Source organism: Thalassophryne amazonica, chromosome 18, assembly GCF_902500255.1.
Source record: "Thalassophryne amazonica chromosome 18, fThaAma1.1, whole genome shotgun sequence".
In the NCBI taxonomy this organism is placed as follows: Eukaryota; Metazoa; Chordata; class Actinopteri; order Batrachoidiformes; family Batrachoididae; genus Thalassophryne; species Thalassophryne amazonica.
In genome coordinates, this window is record NC_047120.1 from 24,482,156 (window position 1) to 24,506,125 (window position 23,970).

At 40.8% G+C, this 23,970-nt stretch overlaps 1 protein-coding gene across 2 annotated transcripts in view; it reads right to left on the reverse strand.

Annotated features, from left to right (window-relative positions):
* The window catches only part of LOC117530524 (disks large homolog 5-like), a 110,546-nt gene that overhangs the window by 46,268 nt on the left and 40,308 nt on the right, over positions 1-23,970 (reverse strand). For both annotated transcript variants that reach the window (XM_034193418.1, XM_034193419.1), the window contains exons 3-15: positions 23,658-23,814; positions 23,394-23,537; positions 19,943-20,126; positions 17,086-17,342; positions 14,815-15,127; positions 10,912-11,142; positions 5,933-6,117; positions 5,497-5,622; positions 5,134-5,266; positions 4,908-5,032; positions 4,632-4,807; positions 2,674-2,777; positions 264-356 (exon numbers count right to left, since the gene is read on the reverse strand). In XM_034193418.1, coding sequence (XP_034049309.1) covers positions 264-356; positions 2,674-2,777; positions 4,632-4,807; positions 4,908-5,032; positions 5,134-5,266; positions 5,497-5,622; positions 5,933-6,117; positions 10,912-11,142; positions 14,815-15,127; positions 17,086-17,342; positions 19,943-20,126; positions 23,394-23,537; positions 23,658-23,814 — 2,228 coding nt within the window. The remainder of the gene's footprint in view (positions 1-263; positions 357-2,673; positions 2,778-4,631; positions 4,808-4,907; positions 5,033-5,133; positions 5,267-5,496; positions 5,623-5,932; positions 6,118-10,911; positions 11,143-14,814; positions 15,128-17,085; positions 17,343-19,942; positions 20,127-23,393; positions 23,538-23,657; positions 23,815-23,970) is intronic.

Consider the following 23,970-nt stretch of genomic DNA (forward strand, 5'->3'; position numbering starts at 1 on the left):
TAAAGTTTGCAGTGTGATGTGAGCTGTAAAACTGCACAAGCTTTCTTCACGATAGTAACTGAAATAATTTAGTCTTAACATATGTTTGCCAAGTCTAAGTAGTACTATTAAAGTTGCAGATATAAAACAATTACACTTTAAGTATAACAATTTTACATAAAGCATTTTCTGATCCTTAGTGTAACTAATCTATATGTTGTTCCGTATTCAGATTAGGGACTGGATGTGGGCATTGTTGTGTCTCGGAGGGGTGAGAACTTCACCTTCTGGAAGGAAATACTGAGATAATCATGGCAGTTCCTCAGGAGTGCCTCACATTCTGGGAGGGACTTGTTATCAAGTGTGATTCCATTGATCTGCAGTAAAAAGAAGAAAAAAGATGTTTGGAAGTGTCATCTTGACATAATGAGTTTTGTTTCTTGGGGGGTGGGGGGGGGGGGGGAGATTCAGGAATGTATTAGAAACTAGAGATCTGTCATCAAGCCCACAAAAGCCTCCACAACCCTCCAATTTGCAATACTAGTTGCTTGCATGAACAAGAGCAATCAGATATTTCTGACGTCCACCAATCCACATCTGGATCACTTCCAAAATTCAGTGGAATCTTCCATGCCCTGTTATCTATCTGTGGTCAGAATCTGGTGAGAATCTGTGAAATAGTTTTAACGTAATCCTTAAAAACCTATATAAAGTGAATCTATATAAAGTAAATCTTAAACCGGATAACCTCCAAAATTTAATGCAGTCCTTCCTTGGCCTAATACTGTATCTACGTGTGGTAAAAATGTCATCAAAATCTGTGAAGTAGTTTTGACATAATCCTTCAAAGCGTATATAAAGTGAAATCCTGATCCAGAATCCAGATCACCTCCAAAATTTTATGCAGTCTTCCATGGCCTAATATCTGTCTGTGGTGAAAGTTTCATCAAAATCAGTGCAGATTTTTTGACGTAATCCTGCTAACAGACAGACAAAAATAAATGCTGATGATTTTATTACATCTTTGGTGGATGTAATTATAAATCAGTGGGAGTAAATCTTTTACGGTAAAAGACATGAATTACCAATTTGCTCAACCTCTGTACAAGTAATTGACAAAAAAACAACAAAAGCCCAGATATATCATCTTGAAGAGTACAGTCCGGAATTATTTTCCTTCACGCACGTTCGCATTTTGTGTTGGCACTGTGTGATGTTCTACTGAAAATCAATCAATGGGATTCGGAGCAGTTGCACTCACAAAGTAAGTAACACAGTATGAAGCATCATTACATACAAAATTACAAAAATCTGGACCAGAATTATTTTCCCTCATGCACACCTTTGAATCATGCACTAGGGATGGGCAGTATGAGCTAAAATTAATATCAAGGTATTTTTACTCACGGTATTAATAGATTTGCACTATATAACCACTTGAAGCAAATGATTAACCTGGACTGTTTTCATTTTCAAATCTGCTCATCTAAAGTTAAAATCAGGGTGAGAAACTTAACTGAAAGATTTTGACAGTTTTAAAAGTTTGAAAGGTCAGTGGCTGTGTTTACTGAGGATCGCTAAGAGTTAACCGAGTTGGCAGATCGACTAGTTTTGTTCAACTATTCAGCTTGTGATTACTTTGTGTTATTGCTAAAGTACTTCCACAGGGGTCTTGACTCACCAGAAGAGAGACCATCTCAGTCTGTACCTCTGATCACAGCCCCAGCGCTGCACTGCTGATCATTCATTCACTTTTTTATAACCACTTACTCTAATCAAGGGTCTCCGGAAGGGGGGGGGTCTAGCAGCCTATCTCACAGGGGGATGAGGCAGGGTACACCCACACACCCACATACAGAAACTGGAAGTAAATAAAAATTAGGAATAAGCCCCCAAGAGAACACTCAGTCAAAACTGGAGTCTTAAAATAAAAAGTGATAACACAAAACTGGACACACGCACACAGAGCGAGAGAACAACGACAGATAGACTGAACCATGACCAGGCTGGTTCCTACTAGGAAGTGGGGACTGTTGTTCATTTTTTTATTGCTGTTCTTCTGTCATTTTTCTTAATTCCATTTTGTTTTCCACACCTGAACTGCACATTACTGGTTGGTGTTGCACACTTTGATCCAAATCAGATACATTATAAATGTATTGCCTAAAACACGTGTATGACAATGTAAATAAATAAAATCATACATTTATTACAGCTGCATTTCCTGATTTTGTTTTCTTAACATCTGTCAAATTCCAGCTGATGTATATTACCTGCCTTCAGTTACAGCAGTGGTTAAGCTTCTTGCAAGGTTTTTTTTTTTTTTTTTTTTGTCAGGGGAAAAAAAAAAGACCGAACACTTGGGCTAAAAACATCTTACGATTTGAATTTTATTCGACTAAAAAAAACATGCATAAAAATGAGCTCAGAAGCAAATTAAGCAATTTGGAGGAACTCTCCAGCCAATGAAACGGAGGAACTTGCTGTTGATTACCGGCCTCGTTATCCTTTGGATTGAGGCCAAACAGCAGCCAGTTCCTTCACACCAACATTACATTCTTGTGAACAGCAGAGGGCACTAGTGGTCAGAGCCTGTGAACAGCAGCTCTATATTTTTAAAGAGGAAGATTAAATTTGTTTTTATATATATATTCTTGTTTGTTTGGTTTGTTTTTGTGGAAGCAGGATACTCACAGCTAGCAGCCTGTCACCGACAGTCATAGATCCATCTCTGGCAGCCGGACTTCCTGGGGCCAAAGATGTGACAAAAATTCCACTTTCCAGGCCTATGCCACTTTCTGCAAAGTCAGACACAATTCAAATTAATATTTAATGTTAAGAATTAATTCAAATTTCTTAATTCACACACATGATTTGCATTTTTGCATTATATTCAAGAACTACCAGTATTTGTGATCAAGTTGTCAGCTGGACTGTTAATGAAAAGCATTGTTCTTCCAGCAGCTCTTACACTTGGTGGAGTTCAGAGTGCCCCCCCACCCACCCAAGCAGAGCCTCAGATTTGCCCGTGCATGGCGCTACGTGCTGTTTGGCATGGATCAGTCAGAAAATGCCGGTTAAACTCGTGCCAGTTTTGAGCATTTTCAGAAGACTGGCTGAACTCCAGAATGCTTCATGCTTTGCTCAATGCGACCAAGTGCAGGTTTGATGCACCTCAGCAGTCAAAGAGAACAGAGTACACACCAAGTTCATCTGGAGTTGCATCCAGTTACACCACCCCTTTCCCAGGCCATTCTGAGCTGAGAGTAGGCGGGCCCAAGCGAGGTGGCTGGGAATCTACTAAAGTCTGGAGAAAAAATGACTTTTCCTGACTTCTTCTGTGTGGTGTGCCTTCTTAGCAAGACTTGTCATAAAAATTGGTCAAGTGAGAGGTGCTTCTTGCTGCATTCACACTGGCTGTAAGGTGCAACAGGTAAACCAGATGTTCCATTGTTTTCAATGTGGGAATGACAGAAAATTCATCCTCTGCTGGTTGTGAATACAACTGCACAGCCAACGACACTGCCCAGAAGCTATTTTATCTTTAATGATGAGAAAAACTAGACAGTGAGCTACAGACTACTTAAGTGCAGAGAGTCAACCGGTTTTAATCAGGTAACCACAAGGATGGGTATCATTAAGATTTTAATGGTATTCTCGCATTTGGGTATACGTCACTTCCGGCAAAAACTAGGCGAGAATTGTGTGTGACTGCCCGCTTGGTGAAAACACACTCAGGCTGTATGCTTTTCAATTGAAATCAGCTGGTTTGGAATTGTCTCTAGCTTGCGTCTATCAGCCAGCTGATAGCTCTCATTGCTTGGAGCGATGACAGTTATACACCGAGCTGACCTGAAATGAACCATTGTACATTAAATTGCCTTTATTGATGAGTCTAACCCCTTTGAAAAGTGACCAAATTAAATGAATTCGTACTCAGTTTGGCGATGTTTTCACCAACCAAAAACAGCCACCAGAGGGCGATGGGGTACTGCCCGACCTTGAGAATTACTACTACTACTGCTCTTCTTGGTACAATACTTTAACAGTATTATCTGTATTTTTAGGTGGGAAAAAGAATCACCTTAATAACAGAACTGATATTGCTTTATTTTCTACAAACAATTTAACATAAGCAATCAAGTGCAACTGTGCTTCTGAGCATTTAATTCTCTGTCAGTTCTTTTGCCAAGTGTGTACGAGGGAGAGAGGGAGAGAGAGAGAGCGCATGTGTGTGTGTGAAAGCGGGCTGCCTTTTAATACCAAGTTCCGGTAACGCATCCCAAGGCAAACATGAATAATTAGTGTTAGAAATGAAGTTGCCGCATCATAAAAAGTTGTCTTCTTCAGCAACTGTCAGAGCCAGAAGTTCCTGTTTTAATGCCACGCTGTGCAAAATGCTAAAACTCTGTCGTATCTTTCAATTAAGTAAATTACACTCAATCTTGTGAACACTGAAATATGGGTGTGTGTCTCATCTCATAATCACACAACTCAAAGTGCAGACGATAGTAATTCCACTATAACGACTTTTGTGGCGGTTTTTCTCCCATCAACAGGTGAAGTCAGCATGAAATTGACTGAGGTGCGCAGAGTTTTAGCTCGACCCATTACAGTACCAAAGGTCTAACAGTAATTTTACTGGAACTGACCTTTGTGTCCAGCCAGGCTTATCTGGATTGGGGTAGCAACCCGTCCTCCTAGCGACTTCCTTCTGCGAACGACCATATTGATCACTCCCTCTCCGCTCAGTACCGCTTTGATCACTTGCTTCCTGTCCTTATTGGTCAAGTCCATGTCATTAATTTTCAACAACCAGTCATTCACCCTGTATAGAGAGCAGACTGAAGATCAGTGGGTCTGATTTCCCCAAAGAGATGTTCTCCAACTGTTTCAAGCATCTACATTTAAATGCGGATGAGACTTACCTCAGCCTTCCCTCAGCAATACTTCCTTTGGCCACCTTACTAACAAATATCCCACAGTCTCCTGGTAAATAAGGATCATTTACCCATTCAGCAATATCAAACCCCAGTGCTTTCAAATCCATGTCCTAAAGGAAGCCAAACCATTAAAAATATTACAATTTGATTTCACAGCAGAATTTCTTTTAACTGAAAAAAAAAAAAAATGTAAGAAAAAAAAATTCTTTACTCTGTGCTTCTCAAATTCTACAACTTCCGTCTCCCATTCCATTGAGTCGGTGTCGATGGCGGAGTCATGGGAACTGTGAGCCATCAACTGACGAAACCTTGCTTCTAGTTCCAACTGGTCTTCCACCTTTTCTCTGCAGAAGACGTGAAAATGAGCATTCACTTTACAAAATAAAAACATAAATAAATATAAAATCCCCTTCAGGATCAACTCTGCCCTGATGGTAATTCCTCCACTTGGTGGTGCAAGAGCTACATAATTCAACAACTAATCTGAAACAAACAGAGCATATTGTGATGGTTTTGTATCAGTCCTGGAGTAAAACAGGATCATTGGGCAGGAATATTTTGATAAATGGCTCACTTTATCTCTTTGAGTTCCCGTGTAGCATCATTCTTCTGCTTTCTCAGATCATCAAGATTCCTCAAAGCTTCCGCCAGGTCACTTACTGCTCGATCCCTTTCTCGCCTCAGGTTGTCACACAGCGTCCTGAGAAACATAAGCAAAAGATTTGTATGCAGTAATCTACACAATAAACGTTACATGATTAGTCCATGAGACCACCTATTGAAGGATTTTAAAATGCTGACTCCTGTACAATTCTTCATTGGCCTCTACCTGGCTATAGCTGCCACCCTGGAGTGGCTACAATACATTTCTGTTGGCCATGGTAGACTAAGGCTGAATTGTAAATGTTGTTTGTCCCCTTAGGTGGTACTGAAAACCTGTCTGACCTATGAACTTGCATAACAAAAATGCCTTTCAAACATCTAAACAACACTTTGATGAGGGTCCTCACCGTATGCTCTCCCTCTCTGCCACTATCTTGTCCCTCTCCTGAAAGGCCCAGTCTCTGCGACACTTTGCTACCTCTGCCTCCTGCAAGGCTTCCTTCAGCTCCAGAGAGATGGGCTCGTACTGCTTCCTCAAGATCTCGATCTCCTTGTTGGCACGTTCCATGTCCAGAGTAGCAGAGTCTTGTTTCTGGAGAAGGACAAAAGACTTTTATGCCGATGATGGTTGATTTTAACCCTGGGGAAAGATCGTAACTGTACAGAATGTTTTTGGGGCACTTTCAAGCCTGGAGGTCTGTTCAGATCTTCACAACCCAGTACATACTTTTGGCATTTGTTGGTTTTTAACAAAGTATTGACATTATTTTCATGAAACTGTCCAGTCTATCCTGGAATATAGTCAATTATGTTTTGATACAGATCCAGATGAAGGTGCAGACAAAGGACAGAAAAAAAATTCCAAGGATCGTTTTTGTTTTAACTAATAAACAGATTTTGCTAAAAAACAAAAAAAAAACAAAAAACAAAAAAACCGTTGTACCAGGTCTGTAACAGGGGTCATTACATTTTATAGCAGATTAACATACAGGTGCAAAAGAACGAAATGTTGAAATTATGTTTTACAGTCTGTGATGATCATAGATGCTGGTGAGAATTTTTTTTTTCCTGTTATCCAAGGTTCTGCGGCATATCATTTGCAAGCATGAAGTGACCTCCAATCCAGAAAAACATTTTTTAAAAATGGTGCATTTTGGTCTTGTTTTGTAGCTGGGGAAACACACACACACACACAAGGTATGAATTAGACCATATTTCCATTCATAAAACAATGAATGTTTATACAGGTGCAAGTACAAACCTTATGCTAACTACAACTTGTAAATGTGAAATTCATAATCTGATATGGATCAGGTCTGGGAGTAACCAATGGTACTGCAAGTCACCGCATCCTCCACACCTCAAAACTAACATGAGTCCTGGATGGCAAGCAGGCCTGAAGGACTTAGGAGTTTGGTTTCCTGCCAAATACCTCTATCCAGTCTTACCAGGTGTCTCTCGATCTCAAAGGCAGAGAACCCAGAGACTTGAATGTCACTGCTGAAGTAAGTGAATGACTGCAAGTTCAATACTTTCACAGCATACGGAGACACTTCTGATGGCTGAGCCCAAAAAAATAAGCTGAAGCCTGGATCTTAACACTCAAATTTGTCACTCAGTTGTTCAAGTGCTGCAACTAGAGTAAATATTGTTCTCACAAAGATCACAGCATTGCTCACAGGGTCAATAAACATTTCCTCAAATAAGTCACTGGTTTCCATAAACATATCCAGCACCCAGTCTGTGCAGGCACCTGACCACCACATCCCTGACAAACAGCTACTTTTAAATGTAAAAAACCAAAGAGTCTCTGCCCCTGCTGCAGACAGTACACACAGTAGGGTCACTGCATCTCAAGTCACCCAGAGGTTCCCAGGTCACCCCTCAGTTCTGTTGTGTCACTTTGATATGTTAGTCCTATTACATAGTTATGGTGAAATGCCAAATATTAAGTCTGTATCTTGCAAACATTTGAAGTTACAGCCTTTGTAAATATTTGTGAATTTTTCACATATCATGAAAAAGGTGTTTTCGACCAACTTGGCACGTTAATAATTAGCTCCCTATATGCCTCACAGCTTTGAAACTGCTCGTGTCAGGCTAATGTTTGATGTAGAGTTGGGAAATTGTGGCAGTTTTGGTGTATCTAGTGTGATCTGTTTCAACAAAGGCCTCAAAATGGTAGGCAACCTGAAATTGTACATGGCGTTCATATCTGGGCATGTTTGTACCTGGGCAAAAAAAACAAAAAAAAAAAAACCTCTCACTACAAACTGACTGCACAGTGATTATGATTATACAGACGGTTCCCTGTGATTAGGAGAGCAAGCACAGGATTAATAAAGGCAGTCGATCAGTGATGTAACTACAAACACCAGCGCATATTCAGCTGTGAAATTTAGGTTGTGGTAGGCCGTTTTCATCCAGACAAAAACGGCGAAACAGCACAAAACAGTTCAAAATTAACGCACCACGAAAAATTGCGCCGACAGGCAGGCATGCACAAACCCGGTGCAAGAGTTCGCGCACGCGGCAGTGTCTTTCGAGCAGGGAAAACAGTGCCAGCTGCGTCACATATATATTACCAAAAAAACAGCTGGTACTTGTGGGACCACATCGCGCTGCTTATGTGGGGGGGGAAAAAAAAAAAAATACGACCCACTGGACACGAACCCGTGCTGTCCAAAAGCTCTAATTGCCAGTCAGAGACTCATACCATATAAAAACACCGCATTTATCAAGCGAGCAATACAAATATGATCAGTCTGTTCCTCTGTAGATGAGCCATGGTCACAGACATACAGTCATGAAATGAAATGAATGATAAGCAGTTCACTCCTCTCATTCATGTCCACATCTGCTGGCGTGTCTCCAACCGGCTGCATGAGTGTCTTGTGGACGACGTGCCACAGGACACCGTGTCATGCATGTTCCGATGGTCCATTTCAACCTGGGAGCAGCCTGTCCATGTCCGCGCGCTCACTCGCTGCAGCATGTCGCCACAGTGATATATGTTTTTATTTATGTCCACTTGATAACAGCAAACAGACACTCCTGTGACAGTGGGCAGTTGTTTGTCCATGTCCGTCCAAACACAGTACGTGGTGTCCAGTCGAAATGTCCAGATCCACAGATTTCCACAGCCGCTTCAGTGGGAGGACACACCTGTCATCTCAGTGCACACACCAAAGTCACACTCATGTGGGACTTAGACAAATTTCTCTGCGAGTACAACAGTGATTATCTGCAGTCATACCAAGAGTGCAACTGGCCACACGTTTTCTAAGTGCCATGCGAGTTAGATGTTCATGCGTGTCAACTGGAATTTGATCCTCGCGGTGTGATGGGTTCACACAGCGCACACTTTGTCTTTCAGGCGCTTGTGTGCGCAAATAGGTGTAGCAACAGGTGTACGAGGCGTTGGAGGCAGAGACGACATTACACAGTTTGCACATGATTCCTGCGTCATGCACACTAAGTGTGCACTTCACCCAAACTTTGCACTACGTGTGAAGGGACCCTAAACTTGCACAATAACCATAACATAAAGACAAACAGGCCCATCAAGCTGCTTGCAATGCATTGTTGCTTATCAAAGGATCCTGATGGCAACTGTTGCTCGTGTGTTATTCAGGCATTCACACCGACCATCATTCAGTTCTGCTACTTTGAGGAGATAGGTAACATTTTAATGTTTAAATAAACCTTTTTGGAGCATTTATGGAATATACTGGATTTAAGGGTGAAGACAATTATCTTTTTTCCCCCCTGACTGTTGGGTTGATATTCAATATGTGCTTTGCAATACCCTAATTACACACACAATATATATATATATATATATATATATATATATACATACATACACACACACACACACACACACGTTTTAATTTACTGGGATGTACCTAAGCCATAACTTAAAGCCCTGGTCGCACTGAATAATGAAGGATGAATAATGAGCCACGTAGCATGTTTTTTTGGTATGAGTCCAGTTATTCAACAACTGTGTGAGAATAGAGGCTCTTAGAGGCAGCATATTCAGCTAACAAGGCTCATCTCTGAGCATGGCGCTAATTTCAAGAAGTTCAAAATTTAACAACAGCGTGGGTAGTTTGTGTACGAGGTACTATAAGGACAAACGAGGATTTCAGAGGCACGTTTGTGTTGAGGACGAGGCTGTTAAAAGCCCATTATCCAAGTGCCTGGTGGCTATGAGGACAGGATAGCCAATTTTTGACAGGATATTTTGGCTCCGCACTCTCGCACACTTCGTTGTGACAATCCAACGTGCTTTGTGCACCGGACACTGTATATAAAATAATTATTTTGCAGTGAATTAGAGTTTCAGAGTTTAGACGTTGAAAACAGCTCTAATCATTCTGGAATCAGAGGACTGTTCCACCGGGACCGTTTTTTTCCCGTCTCGTGTGCTCCATGAGGTGGAGGACATATTTCGAAAAGCCTAAAAGGTAATTATTTGTAATGTTTATATTGTAATGGGTTGGTAAAACAGTTGCATGTTCATTCCTTCTTTATAAGCAGTGGTAAAAGTATGTTTATAGATCTTTTTATCATGGATCAGATGAGGCGCACTCTGAGCGGACTGACGCAATGACTTGCACTCAAGAGGAGCATTTACACAGAACGCGAGTAAGCAAAAGAGCAATTTTGCAGACAATAATAGACGAACACAAAGGTTCCCTGGTGTGGTGGATACAACGACGTACAGCACCAGACCAGACTCCCAGACTTTACTCAACACAGTCTATATATGATGGAAAATGTATGCACTCCAATGAGTGCCACTGAAGCTTTACATGCAATTAGAAAAATTAATATATTGTAATATTTTATACATGATTGAACACCAAAATTAATGTTTATTTGGTACTGAATCCAAACATCATCTAGCCCTAAATCTAAAGCAAGTGTGTCACTGACAACTGAAGCAGTGCAGCTGTATCACATTATCACAGTGTCTCTCTCTCTCTCTCTCTCTCAAAAAAAGCCTGTCTTGTAAAAACAGCAAACTGAAGTGCTAGAAAGTCCACAACTAAATAAATTTAATTACAGTTTGCAGATTGCTGTGCAATTTAATTTTGTCTTCAAATCCAGAGGAAGCATTTCACTTCAATCACTAGTAATTTAATAATGCAGGGACCTCTGGCCTTTCAAAATCATCTACAGCACTCACTCACCTGAATCACACATTTATGACAAAACAATACAATCAATGTGTGGAAAACTGCCAACTCCTGGAAAAAAAACAAAAATTTTTTTACTACGCTATATGTGAGATGGGACGAAGAGGATGATTAACAGAAAAATCGATCAATCCATCCAGAGTGCAGTGAAGCCATCAACCTGCGGCACTTCTGGCTACCTGTCTGGCCTGGTAATACTCTCGCAGCAGCTGGTCCCTCTGGATGATGGCCTCCGTCCTCTCCTTGCGGGCTACATCCCTCTCCTCACGCACAGTTTCTATGTCCTTGCAGGCTTGGCTCAGTTCCTTTTGAGCCTCGGCCTTGTCCTTTACCTCGTGGCAGTACTTCTCCAGCAGCTCGTTCTTCTCACAGATGGCCCTGTCCCTGTCCATCAGTGCCGAGGACAGTTCCTGCACCACAAGAAACACATTTTTTTACACATTCTTTAGTTAATAAAAACTAAGGGCCTCCTGACACTCAGAGATCACATTGCATCCTGAAAATTTTGATGAATGCAGAGGAGACATGGTCAAAATACAAAAATGTGTCATTTTCAAATCTAAACTTCATTTAGATTACATCTCTACCATGCTCTCAGTGTCTCACTCATTTCTTAGCAAGCGCATGATCACACACACATACCACATCCAATTCATTCTTACTATTAAGAATGACACTTCTTTATGCTCGAACCTCATTCTGACTCCGTCCATCCCGTCCTCATCACTACTGTGCCACGAGGTGTAATTTTTCCATTCATTCTGCAAGTCTTCTTGTGTCCACCTTTGTGGTGTAACAGATCATAGTTCATCCAAAATCTGTCATGACCACCCCTCACAGTTTGACACATGTGAACCATGGATTAACTGCAAAATTTACATAACCTCATTTTGTGTCACGTTGCCTTGTTTTTAAAGTTACAACTGCATTAATTTTGATGTAATTGGGGTAAAATCACTGCACGTTGAGGGAATGCAGCTGCATGTTCATGTCATCAAGTCATGAACACAACCTGTAAAAACAATCTGGTGCTCCGCTAGAGACATCTTACTGGAGGCTCAGCACACTTATGGATCCAACCATGGAAAGAATCTCTCAAAATAATCTGATCGGCAAGTTAAAAACAGTCTGGTGCTCTGCTACAGACAGCTTACTGCAGGCTCAGCACACTTCTGAATGCAAATGATCTGATCTGCAAGTTAAAAACAGTGATCGGTGGGATGTGTGAGCTGTGTCACCTTGAGCTCATATGAAGGTTTAACAAAAGACTACAGTCACAAAAACAGTTCTCTGGCAAATGTGTTCATCTCTATTTAAACACATTTAAATAAGCTTTGTGCGTGCGTGTGTGTGTGTGTGTGTGCTTTGAAGCAAAGCTCGATTTGTATGTGGAGGTGTGTGTGTGTGGGGGGGGGGGGACTCACCATGGACAGGGACTGGTACATTTTATAAAGCAATCCACAGGCTACTACTGGAAGCGCCTTCCTGCACCACACCTGTACTACAGTGTATCCAGAAAGTATTCACAGTGCTGCACTGTTTCCACATTTTGTTGTTACAGTCTTATTCCAAAATGGATGAAATTCACACACAATTCTACACACAACACCCCAAAATGACAGCATTACAAAAAGTATTTTTTTATTTATTTTTTGATAATTTATTAAAAATAAAACTAAGAAATTATGTGTACATAAGTATTCACACCCATTGCTCAATACTTTGTTGATGCACCTTTGGCAACAATTACAGCTTCAAGTCTTCTTGAATATAATGCCACAAGCTTAACACACCTATCTTTTGTCAGTTTTTCCATTCCTCTTTGCAGCACCTCTCAACCTCCATCACGTTGAATGGGGAGAGTCGGTGCACAGCCATTTTCAGATCTCTCCAGAGATGTTCAATAGGATTCAGGTCTGGGCTCTGGCTGGGCCACTCAAGGACATTCACAGAGTTGTCCTGAAGTCACTCCTTTGATATCTTGGCTGTGTGCTTAGGGTCATTGTCCTGCTGACAGATGAATAGTTGCCTCAGTCTGAGGTTAAGAGCGCTCTGGAGCAGGTTTTCATCCAGGATGTCTCTGTACATTGCTGCATTCATCTTTCCCTCAATCCTGACTAGTCTCCCAGTTCCTGCTGCTGAAAAACATCCCCACAGCATGATGCTGCCAACACCATGCTTCAATGTAGGGATGGTGCCTTATGTCCTCCAAACATGACGTCTGGCATTCACACCAACGAGTTCAATCTTTGTCTCATCAGACCAGAGAATTTTGTTTTTCATGGTCTGAGAGTCCTTCAGGTGTCTTTTGGCAAACTCCAGGTGGGCTGCCATGTGCCTTTTACTAAGGAGTGGCTTCTGTCTGGCCACTCTACCATACAGGCCTGATTGATGGATTGCTGCAGAGATGGTTGCCCTTCTGGAAGGTTCTCCTCTCTCCACAGAGGAATGCTGGAGCTCTGACAGAGTGCTCATTTGGTTCTTGATCACTTCCCTGACTGAGTCCCTTCTCCCCGATCGCTCAGTTTAGACAGGCGGCCAGCTCTAGGAAGAGTCCTGGTGGATCAGAACTTCTGTCATTTATGGATGATGGAGGCCACTGCTCATTGGGACCTTCAAAACAGCAGAAATGTTTCTGTACCCTTCCCCACATTTGTGCCTCAAAACAATCCTGTCTCAGAGGTCTACAGACAATTCCTTTGACTTCATTCTTGGTTTGTGCTCTGACATGCACCGTCAGCTGTGGGACCTTATATGTAGACAGGTGTGTGTCTTTCCAAATCATGTCTGATCAACTGAATTTACCCCAGTTGGACTCCAATTAAGCTGTAGAAACATCTCAAGGATGATTAGTGGAAACGGGATGCACCTGAGCTCAATTTTGAGCTTCATGGCAAAGGCTGTGAATACTTATGTACATGTGATTTCTTAGTTTTTATTCTTAATAAATTAGCAAAAATCTAAACTTTTTTCATATTGTCATTATGGGGTATTGGGTGTAGTATTTTCAGGAAAAATTTCATCCATTTTGGAATAAGGCTGTAAAACAACAAAATGTGGAAAAAGTGAAGAGCTGTGAATACTTTCCAGATGCATTGTATGTCAGTAAATTCCCTACTAGGTTTAATGACATTGTTAATATGTCAATGCTCTCATTACTACATCTTTAATACCTTCTTACTCCATTCAGACATCTTCACTGCATATTTTTGAATATGCTCAAAGCTTTACCACGTCCTCCATGTTCATGGAAACCATCCTGCATCTTTATCAGTTTCTACTGTGTTCCACTGCACAAGTTGTTACTGTGTCCACCAAATTTGCTGCAGACAAAGTAGCCAGGTGTGATAGCAGGTGAAAGCTCAACAAGAAAGAGCACTCAGATAGTGCGATAGTTCCACTGTTCTTTTTAGTATCACTGTGTTTATGATCCATTTTATGTTTTTAATTGTTTTACCATTTTATCTACTTTTTGTACATCACTTTGGTCAGTGGAAGCTGTGTTTAAATGTGTAAATTTAATTTTCTTACACATGGGAAGACCAATTCATGCAAATTATTTCTTTGGAAGTCTGACACCACAACAAAAGATTCTGTGGAGCTTTGATCTGTACTGTTAATAAATTAACCACTTACAACCTTTACATATCACATTTAATCCATGCTGACCAAGGTGTTTGAGCGAAACAATTATGTCCTGGAATTTGACCTTGCAAGGTCACCCAAGGTCAAAGGTCATGTGATCAATGGAAAGGCATTTAACTTTGAGAAAAATTGTTTGAAAATTGAGGGCACGGGCCAGCCAAGGTCAAAATCTGGGCCACTTTTTTTTTACATTTAGGGGATATTGAAATGGGCTATTTTGAGGAATTGGTTAACGATACCCCTATAGTTACTACGAAACACTAGTATAAAGTTGTATAAATCTCTGCACATGTACCGTCCCCACACTGTTAAATGAGTAAATGTGGGAATTTTCACCTCATCTTTGGGACAATTGAAGTTACATGTCTCCTGAGCCAGTGGATAAAACTCTTAATGTCTAACCCCAAACTACAGTTTTTGTTTAAATAATTTGTTACCTGTCGGAAAGCCTCCAGTTCCTCGTTGGCCACCTGTCTCTCTGAGGAAGTGTTCTTCAACTTTGCCTCTGCCATCTCCAGCCCGGTCTGAAGCCTGTCCACCTCTTTGATCACCTGGTCCCTCTCGCTCATGACCAGACGGTATTCACTGATCACAGAGTCCCGTTCCTCCTTGTATTTCTCACAGTCCTTCAGGGCTTTGAGCTGCTGTGTTTTCAGCCGTGTCGCCTCAGACTGCAGCCGTTCCATTTCTTGGTGCAGCTCTTTGTTGTGGGCTGTGGCTTTGGACAGTTCTTGCTGTGCGTTGTCAAATCTGTACCGCATGAGAGGGGAAATTACTGTCTTGGATTGTATAAATGTTCTGCCTTTGAGTAAGAACCCATAAATGGGGGAGGATTAAATTTATCTGCACAACAGACAAGAGATCCTGTTGCATGTCTCTTGTCCTCACACATTTATCTTCTCTAGTTGTGCGTCTATGGGTCACGTTTTTGGTGCAGAACCATAACTTGTCCCTGGTTAAATAAATGAATAAAAATAAAGTCATTTTTGTATCAGTAAAGATGGTAGACATATCATTTCCACTTGCTGCAATTATCCTAAAGCTAGCAATTTCATCACCTACTGTGGGATAACAGAAGATTCCTGCTATCACTTTGTGGCAAAGCCCATTTACATCACAAGGTCTTGTTTCCAAAACTCAACTACACTTACAAGTGTGGAAGGCAATCTGTTGTTGCATTTAGTTTTTGAACATTTTTATAAAAGGTCTTCGAGCAGTGATAATCCTCTATAAGCATGTGTGTATGTGGAGGCATTCTGGTACAGCATGTGTTTAACTAACAAGGAATCAAGGCCTTATTAGGTTAAAAAAGGATTAAAATTATAAATGTATGAGATAAAGCTTTAATATTTTGAGATTGGAGTGATACGTTTGCAAGAAAAGACACTTAAATTTACAAGAAAAAAACTTCCAAAGTTGTCTGACTTTATAGTCGCATATTCACAACAAAGGGCAGCACACCTTCCCAAACAGAAGGTTCCTGGTTCAAGACTACCCATGCCCCATTCTCCATGTACAGGGTGGGCCAATAAAATGTTACCACTTTTTGATCATACACAAGTTTTTGAAATGAGAACTTATTCGAAAATTTTATTTACAGACTTGTAACAGAAGCATTAAATTAACATTTGATACCAAAGGTTTCCCACTTTGTGTCTTGTTTTCCACACAGTTCAGTAATTGATGACATGTTTAATCCACGCTCTTCTTTGGATTACAGCTGCAACACGCACATTGAAGTTTGTGATGACATACTGGCCCACCCTGTACATCTGAGGTTGTGTCAGGAAGGGTAACAATTGTGAAACTTGTGGTAAGTCAACATGTAGTGCCACACAGGATGCACTGTGATAACTCCAAGCAGTCAAAAGGGAGCACCTTCTATATATTTGCAACTAGACAAGTTTGGTAACTTGTGCTGGTGTCGCATGTTGCCACATCCACCACACTAAAAAAAAAAAAAACACACCAGGTCCTGGATGGCAGGCAACCAACTCTGACAAAACTTCAAATCATCACATTAAAAAAAAAAAAAAAAAAAAAAAAAAAACACAAATTAGCAAGAAAAAGTGGCAATCAAGAAATCACATCACTTTACATCACACAAATCTGTATAGACTCAGACACGTGTATGTGAAGCCACCTGCATTCTCTTCTGATGCAGAGTGGTTTAACCAGTTGGGGTTCATGTGTCAGTACTACCCATCAGGTGACAGTAACTGTCTACTGCCAGCAGAGTGGGAGGAAGAAGAGAGTCAATCATGTTCCTATTGTTAGGGTGTTGTAGTTTCGGTAGAGGTCTATAGTATAGACATCTCAAAACAAAAATGACCCGAAAATGCCAGGTATGCCGTGCTGTTTAACAGATGTGTTTACTTGTGTAAAAGGTGATGTCAGCCTATGCAACTAGATGACTCGGGGGATTGGAACATTCCTAGAACTCTACGCCAAAACATGAATGCCCGATATTGGGTAAGGAAGGTATGCTTAACAGTACCTTGCCCAACAGATTTCCTACTGGACTAGCTGTAGTGTAGTTTATGCTGGGTTGTCCCATGTGCTGCCAGCTCATGTGCTTATAGCACTTCGTAAACTCAAGCACTGACTTTGTGTTACTGTGGGACATCACTCTATACAATATGTAAAAGGCACTTTTAGCAACTTCTGGCATTGCCAGCTTTATCTCTGTGCAATATTTCCAGTCTTACCTTCTAACAGAAGAAGAGTACTGTTGCTGATAGTAGATAGCAGCATCCCTCTGCTTCAGAAGCATCTCCAGTTGTTTCTGTAGCTGGTGGTTTTCCTCCTCTATCTGGTCCAGGCGACTCAGATCTATGTTGTGGCTTGCTGTTGTCTCATTATAACGTTTCCTCAGAGCCTCGTAGTCACCCTTCAAAGCCTCCAACTTGTCCACTGCAGTGTCATACATCTTGTTGACAACATCAGATGAACCTTCTCTCACCACCTGGAAACGTCAACACCCACGTCATTGCTGAACTGAACAGTATCTGATTTGCCACCAGTGAGACCTCTTCAGTTTTGGTGAGATATCCCCAGCTGCTCTAATGGAGCTTCTTCTGGGCTCTTTCCACAGATGCAAAGTTGAGTTCATTCTGCTTCAAGAACATGACTTTTGATCCCTTTAGCCCATTTTAACCAATGCAAATCACCACAGAGTTAATCTCAGGAACCATTGTATTGCAGGAGCTGCACCACAGAAATGTTCTAGACTGGCTATCTACTGCCCTATCCCAGTGTGAAGAAAAACAGAATACACAAAAAGTCAGAATGTTACTACAACTGAGAGCGCCAAGTGTGTTCAATGAAATTCTGAGGAATTTCAGGAAAACGTTTGATGGCAAACCTTTTCAGGAGTATGATGTAAGAACAGAAATTTGTATCAATAATGATGGGATGGGACGTCGACCTTCAAATAAGTATATGAGGAAAGGCAATCTGGTCATGGCAATGTGAGAATCTGTAGACAGCGAGCCACATGAGTCAGCTAGCAGTATTGTAATTCTTGATCTAAAGGTCATCTTACGTGTCCTGGAAGTTTTTTATTTTTTGGGGGGAGGAGGGGGGGCATTATTTTATCTGTAAATACATGCACTGGTGATGATGCCTGTGCAAGTTGGTGATACAAATTGGTGGCAACCAGGACATGGTTAAACTTGGGAGTGCCTCAATTCAACCTGATCAAACTACGATGGCGTTTTAGGGACACATAGAAATTTTTTTTTTTATACTTCGAGAATGAAGTTGTAATTTTACGAGAATAAAGTCATAATATAATATTTAGACTTTTTTCTCGTAAAATTACGACTTTATTCTCAAAGTCCCAAAAAAAAAGAAAAGAAAAAGAAATTCAATGTGGCCCTAAAACTCTGTTGTATCAAATCCAATGCTTTGTGAAAATCTATATACACCACAAAGAAAATCTGCCCATCTTCACCCATATGTTCAATGAATACTGAACAAGATTATTGATGGTTGACTACGGTTGCTGAGCAGCAAGCAGCTGCTGCTGATTCTTACGGAGAATGATCCTTGAAAGTATCTTGAATAGTTGATGGAACAGTGTAGACCACCCTTTCCTTCTAGAGAGGGAGGAGTCATTTCATCCAGTTTTTCAAGTAATATACCAAATTGTATCAAAGCCTGCTTGCACTGCAAAGAGAACAGCATCTCCACCCACCTCAAGAGTTTCTGCCTCAATAGCACAGATCCCTACAGCTTTGATTGCCATTAGATGTTTTACCACATTTCCAACAGCACTGAGATACAATGGTTTCAGCTGACTGGGGATCAGCCACAACAATCGTGCCTCATTGGAGAACCATCATCCTGGTAGGAAGATTAGTGTTATACAACTACTACATGTTGCTGCTCAACTGGACAGTACAGTAAAGTCCATCAGTCAGGATTGCGCTGTTACCTGCACTGTGGCGGGATGACGTATAGTTCTGTAGGAACCCAGAGCTTTAAGTCATGTGCAAGCAGGCTGAAGTTCACAAGACAACAGATATTGTGTCACCTATTCAGATTCCTAAATGCCTCTTTGCCTACCCTCAGTGCCATCACAGTGTCAACACAGCCCAAAATTTCCATCAAGCCATGAACAACTATGACTCTTCTGGGTATTTAGCATGCCCACCAAAAGGAAAAACGTCCTCCTGTAATCAATGTAAATGACAGGGTTAATCCATTTAAAAAAGGTGAAAATTGGTGATGCATGGAGACAAGCAATTAAGCTCTATGAACCAATCTTCCTCAACAGAAGTAATGCCTTGCACACACGCCACATCAGGGTCAGGCATAGGAGCATGTGTCGTTGCCGGACATCAGTGTATCCACTACACTACAGGTCATGGATGGCACCCAGTCAGGTAAACAACAAGTTCATCCCCACCTCTTAAACTAGCCATTTATCTGCCACAGCCATGTGATGTGTGAGTGTCCGTTGTTTGCTCCATCCACAGGGGTCATAAATCCTGAGACACCTGCGTGCGAGATCATATACAGAGGAAGCCTTCGTGTTCAGCCACTGATTAATATGATACAGTATCCCAACTATATAGTAAGACAGGAAGTAAGAGGACCATTAAGACTTAGAACCTCTTTCTACTGAAAAGGTATTGCCATCACCAAATACTACTGTCCAGTGACTTCATGACTCAAAAGCTCTTTTGAGGAGTCTCTCAATCTCAAAGGCTGAGGACCCACAGACATGAATATCACTGTCAAGATAAGGGAGCTGATACCCATGTGATGTCCAAGTGCAGGTAACTCAAAGCCTGGATCTTAGTCTTGAACCAGGACAATTGCAGAATAGATACCCCGATTCCTCACTTGTGTTCTCAAGCGCTACAAACAGGGTAACCAATGACTCTGCAAAGTACATGAAGTCGAGGTCGGTAAACCTTTCCCTCCAAATGAGTGCAGATTACGTGAAGCTAGAAAGCCAAGCAAAGACTGTGCCCACAAGCATGTGCTGATCATGGTGATGAATGTTAAATGATGCTCATGGTCAGTGTGTGGAGACAGTACAGGCTGCCTGTTTACCTGCTGGTGTAGGATCCTCAAGTCAGCCACCTCTCGCTGATCGTCATCATGCAGCCTCCTCAGCTCTTCACAGGTCTGCTTTAAGTGGTTGTGCTCCCTGACTAACTGGATGTTGTCCAGTCTCACAGCCTCCAGCTCATCTTTCAACTGGGCATGTTCACTTCCAAGGCGGCTGTGAAGTGTACTGGAAAGATACCGCCACACAGTGGACACCTGTCAGCCCTTCATTCGTTACTGCATTTTGAGCTTACTAGGAGTCACATGACAGCAGCACAATGTAAATACTCCCACGGCTGTCGGCATTAGTGCAGAGGTGTCAGGTGTCAGAATCAGACATCTACTCCACAGACTTTGATGTTAAAATAAATAAATCAGGCACTGGTCGCATAACATAAAATGATGACATAAAAAGAAAATGCCAGACATTAACCTCCACTGCACACGTTATTTTTCATGAAACAATCTCACTCTTTGCACCACTAAACCTCCTCAATAACTCCTGTTTCACACCAGATATCATGCACGTCATGAAAAAAAACAACAAAAAAAACGCTGTGATTCCTAATGTCGGAGTGATGGTTTCTGGAAAAGTAAGCCTGACATTATGTAACACATGAATGAGGGTTACCAACTGGTGCCCCACAGGCCACAATAGGTCCACCATTTTATGTGGACTTGCTTTACCAGGGTGTCTGGACTTAAACTTTGGGGGGGAAAAATGTGGGTTCACATGTACCCCGAGATCTGTTAGTGATGACTGGGGGATTCTGACAACAAATATGCACATTAAATTTTTGCTTAAACCTAAATATATACTTTTCACCCATGCAGCTGGTGGTGCGGCTCATTAAGTGAAAACAGTGCAATTGTCTGAATCTGTGGTCGTACTGAGAAGGATGACTATTGAAACACAACAAGACAGCCTAGTCTTTGGGTATTTTTCTTTAACATGAAAAACACATGCTTAGTTTAGGGTTATTTGTTTGTGAAAAGTAAGGTGTCACATTTTTTAAAACAATACACCTTATGATTGGTGTGTGTTTGGGGGTGGGTGGGTTGTGAGAACCACCGTGGTTCCAAAAAAAAAAAGTGTATGTTGTCTAATGGAAACAATGAATCAAAAAATGACTTTAATAAATTAGCCATAGTGTACTCTAAAATGTCTGTCTTCTTTGCTTTTGTATCCTGATTCTTTATATTCACAAAAAAACATACTTATGCAATTTTTATATTTAATTAATGTGCTTGATGTAAAAGAGGCCAATTATGATCAATTTTGATGTCAACCATTTTGCAGTTGGATAAAGTTAATCAATAGACCCATCTTATCTGACATAATTGTATTTTCATAGTTAAGACTGGCATAATGGTCTATGTAAGTTGTCTTATTGGTCTTCTTGTGCAAGAAATCATATAATTAGACACCAAAACTGTCATAATCGGACCATCATAACAGATTTTATGAATTTGACCCTTCACGAAAAGTGCATTGACCTTTCCACATTTTCAGCCATTGTGATGTAACACAAGGTCAAAAATAGGTCAAACTATATATTATAACTATAAACTGAGTCCAAATACCCAAATTAGCTGTTTTTGGTATAAACACAGATACCATTGCCAAACGAACACTTTATGATTATAATTTTTTGATGTGAAATATGTCAACAATTCATATTACGCCCTTGACAATTTAGACGGTTTTTGAGAAAACTGCCTTTAAGTACTCAAAATGGCTACTTTTGGCATAACAATGGCTGCCATTTCCAACTGAACAAACCTACGAATATGATTTTTAGATAGCAACAATGTCAATGACCCATATTACACTCTTGCCAAATCAGAAAAAAAGTTATCCGTTTTTGTGATATCGCAATAAACGGACGACTATGATGGATGCTGCTCCATGACATAGGGTTAGGGCTATTGGCCAGTAAACTGCCCGCCCTTCAAAAAAGGAATTTGTGGAAACTTATTACTATATACAGAAATTAACCATATACGAGAGGAATTCATGTAGACACAAATCAATTTATTTACATTTCAAAAACCATGCAAATTAGCCATTACCCTCTATACGCTTAGTGTGGCTGAAAATACCCTCTAAAATTTAAAAATGAGGGTAAAGCTCCCCTCTGTAGTAAAATTCCACAAGGAATACGGTGTAGATGCAGCTTTTATACCAAATCATGATTATTACAATCACCTGTTGGAAACAAGACTATTATTTATTTTTATTTAACCTCATTACTAGCCTTAAATTGGCACCATCATAACTTTTTTGGAATGTGTTACAGGCCTTAGAAGCAGGAATGGATGTATATTAACCTGCTTATACCCAGATTTTTTTTATAAGTGGAAAAAGTTGCATTAGTACCTCTGAGATTTTTTATTGTGAGTAGAAAATGACAGTGATACACTTCGGCAACAAGCAATTGTGAGAAAGTGGGACAAAACGTGTTAATGTTGCAACAGCATGGGAAATGGAATAAATAAATAAATACCTTTGATTTCTACTTCTATTTAACTGCAGACAGTATGAACCCAAGACATTTCATTTGTTAATATACAAGTTATTCTAAATATAATTATATAATATGCATAAAGAATGTTTTAGGAATCAAAGTTTAATCATTAAGACAGATTTAGAAACATTTGTAATCCAATGTGCTTTCAAGTTAAAATCATTATCTGCAGTAATTCCAAGAAAAATTTCTGTCAACTACTTCCTACAAAGATGGATTATTAGAAAAAAAACTTTTCCCAATTCAACTACAATGTTTGGAAGAAACAAGAGGAGTTAAACATTCCTACATTCACATGGAGAAGTGCTTAAATGTGCATGTGTTGGTATGGAAACCAAGAGTAGTGCACAAAGACTCTCTGATGTGCAAACAGGACCCAGAAAGAGGGACTTAAACATGGCAATAATCCTTCATCTGTGGATTTTCACTGGGGCCAGATTTCAGTGCCCCGCAGGTTGGAGGCAGTATGGTATCATTAAATCACACAAATGGACCAGCTTTCCTTTTCCATCAAGTCTTCCCAGCTTATATTACAGGACAACAAATGCTCAGTTCACGGCATTATCCCTCCCAGCACAGATGCCGTGCCACGGACTGTTTAGATGCCGATTACAGTGCATGACCTTTCAGGAGAGTAATTCAGTCTGTGGCTTTCACCTTTGGTCCAAGAAGACAACAACAGATTGATAGTGTTAAAAATTGTCTGTCTTTACAATGAAGTGATTCTAGGATTTTTCATGGCTCATCTCACTGGCTTTGGGAATACCACAAAAGCTTCATCCCCAGTCCTCCCACAACAATAAAATCTGTGCGATAAAATCTGCTGGGAATATAATCGCAGGATGGGCCGAAAAAAAACTAAAGCCCTGCAGGATGAGGGTGAGCAGGCACGGCATAAATGCCCTGCTCGTGTCTGTCTGACTTACTGGTAGAAGTCTGCTTTCTTCACCGCCTCCTCGCACCTCTTCAGGGTGGTGCTGTGCTGGTTCTGTAGAGACTGCAGGTCTGCCATCACCTTCATGCACTGCAGCTTCAAATGCTCGTAGTCATGCCCAGCTTTTGAGTTTTGTCTCACAAAAGGGGAAAGAGAAAAAATGTGATGCATCAAATGTAAGCCAAGCATAATGTAAAGGAAAACAGTAATGTGTACGTGCATGCTGATGAGTGCGTGACATCAGGAAAATCAGTACCTGCAGTCATCAAAGGCGGTTCCAGGTGAAGAAAGGGGAACGCGCTTTCGTAATTCGTCCCTCTCACGGGTCATGTGTCGAAGCGTTTCCATCGTCTCATTCACCTGGTGGCTGTCCGTATCAGCAGGCGGCAGCGATGATGCTTGACCAGGTGTACCTGTGCCAGTTAGTAGGTCAGTCGTAGCATCAGCCATTTATAAAGCACAGATAACCTGGGATGGCACCAATTAAAATTTAAATAACCTTCTAATATTTGATTTGAATTAATCAATGTTTAAAGAAATGAAAAAGTAGCTTCAGAAAAAAGTGCATT